Genomic DNA, 1,746 nt, shown 5'->3' on the forward strand with positions numbered 1-1,746 from the left:
CGACACGCGGCCGCCCCAGAGGCCCCTTTCGCTAATCCAGCGGATGAGGCAGGGCTGGTGGGTGCAGCGCACCGAGCCGTCGCACCGGCACGGGCTCAGCAGCTCGCCCTGCGGGACCGCGGCAAGTCAGCAAAAACGTCCGTGTCACAACTCACGATGCGAGGCGGCGGTGGTGGTGGACCCCAAAAAGCAGGCGGGAGGGACGAGCGGGGTGAACTTGATGACTCGTATTCATACACAGAGAAAACTCAATCCAAAACAAAGTCCTAAAAACAAAACGAAGCCAAAGTATCAAACTAAAACAAAACCGATCAATAACCGAAACATGACCAGAACACAACCAAACAATGAGCCGACCCGAGCGGTCGCGCCGGGAGTCCTTGGAAAGCGCTGATTGGATAACGACCAACAGGTGTGCAGCTGCAGGGCGAGCCCGACAGCGCCACCTGTTGGTCACAAACGGAATCAGGACCATCTCCGGAACCCAAGCGCGCACTCGAGCCACCGAAAAGAGAAAAGCCGGTCCGGAGATTGCTCACGTGCCCGACGGCGTTCCCACCGGAAACGCCGTCAGGCACGTGAGCCAATATGTTTCGGCGGGACTTTTCACCAGCTCGGGCACCGTTCGCTACGACGGGCACCGGCGACTTCATGTGAAAACCGGGACAAAAAGGCGTGCGGGCTCGCGCCACCGCCACATCGAAGACCCGAGGTCCTTTCGGAAACAAAGAGGTCACACGAAGCCTGCCGGCGGGCTTCCCATTGACGCCAAAGACCGAGTGCAAACGTTGCCGTCGGCGGCGGCTAAAAGGATCGAGGGGGGCGCGCGGGCTCGAGCGGCGATAAGCCGTTGCTCGATGACGTCGGCGCCCTCCGCGCCGAGCGAGTGTCACGTTTCTCCGCGGGTGGAATCGGCAGCTGCGACTCAAGCGCGCTCTCAAGCCTTTTGGACGTCGGGTGGCGTTCTCAATGGATTTGGGGTCCAAAATCGGGTCCCGAAGGGCACGTCGGATTCTTCCCGCTCAGCACAGCCCGCTCTCTGGACCGTTAGCTTGACGCACGTTGGGCGTCGCCAACTTTGGTGTCGCGTGGGCCGACGGCCCGATGACGAGAGTGCGATCGCGGCCGCGACTTGACTCATCTTGGCATCATCGGGCTTCCACAACATTGTCCGTCTTGTTGGGGAAGTAAGCCGGCGACAGCCATTTTCGGACCGTCAAGAGACTTGAGCGGTTTGTTTTTTTCTTTCGCTTCCCTTGACTCGGGAGCGGCCGCGCCGGCTCCGTCGCCGTTTGCCATTCGTCCAGTCGATCACATTTGCCCCGCGGTGACACATTTTCTACCCGACGCTGGGAAGAGATGCATACAGTGTGCCCATTTCAACGGTGAAGGTGAAGCTTGGCGCCCGATGGAATTTGAGCTCCACGAGACGCTTGGATGATTTCTTCCTGTGTTGTTTTTCCCAATGGAGGCTTTGCCAGCAGGCTGACAGCCTTTTGGTCAGCTGGCCAGGAGACTGACACGCGTGGCCCCCGCGGGAAGGCTAATTGGCCGCTGACTGGGCCGCCGCAGCCCCCCCCCCCACCCCCCAATGTGACCTCTTCAATGACGAAATGAGAAGAAACTGGCAGACGTGGCACTCATCTGAATGGAAGCACGACTGCATATACCGTCGCACGTATATATAATTCTCAAGCGGCGGGTCCGCGAGCCGTAAGTGGGGCCCGGACCCGTTTTGGCTCGGCG

At 59.9% G+C, this 1,746-nt stretch overlaps 2 protein-coding genes across 2 annotated transcripts in view; both read right to left on the minus strand.

Annotated features, from left to right (window-relative positions):
• Positions 1-1,746, minus strand: part of marchf9 (membrane-associated ring finger (C3HC4) 9) — a 15,340-nt gene that overhangs the window by 2,213 nt on the left and 11,381 nt on the right. The window contains exon 3 of the mRNA XM_019881853.1: positions 5-108. Within this exon, the coding sequence (XP_019737412.1) occupies positions 5-108 (104 nt within the window). The remainder of the gene's footprint in view (positions 1-4; positions 109-1,746) is intronic.
• tspan31 (tetraspanin 31) overlaps positions 616-1,746 on the minus strand; it is a 22,061-nt gene continuing 20,930 nt past the window's right edge. The window contains exon 7 of the transcript XR_002169702.1: positions 616-628. The gene's annotated coding sequence lies outside the window, so the exon portion shown is untranslated. The remainder of the gene's footprint in view (positions 629-1,746) is intronic.

Source organism: Hippocampus comes, unplaced genomic scaffold (assembly GCF_001891065.2).
Source record: "Hippocampus comes isolate QL1 unplaced genomic scaffold, H_comes_QL1_v1.1 scaffold475, whole genome shotgun sequence".
NCBI classification, from domain to species: Eukaryota; Metazoa; Chordata; class Actinopteri; order Syngnathiformes; family Syngnathidae; genus Hippocampus; species Hippocampus comes.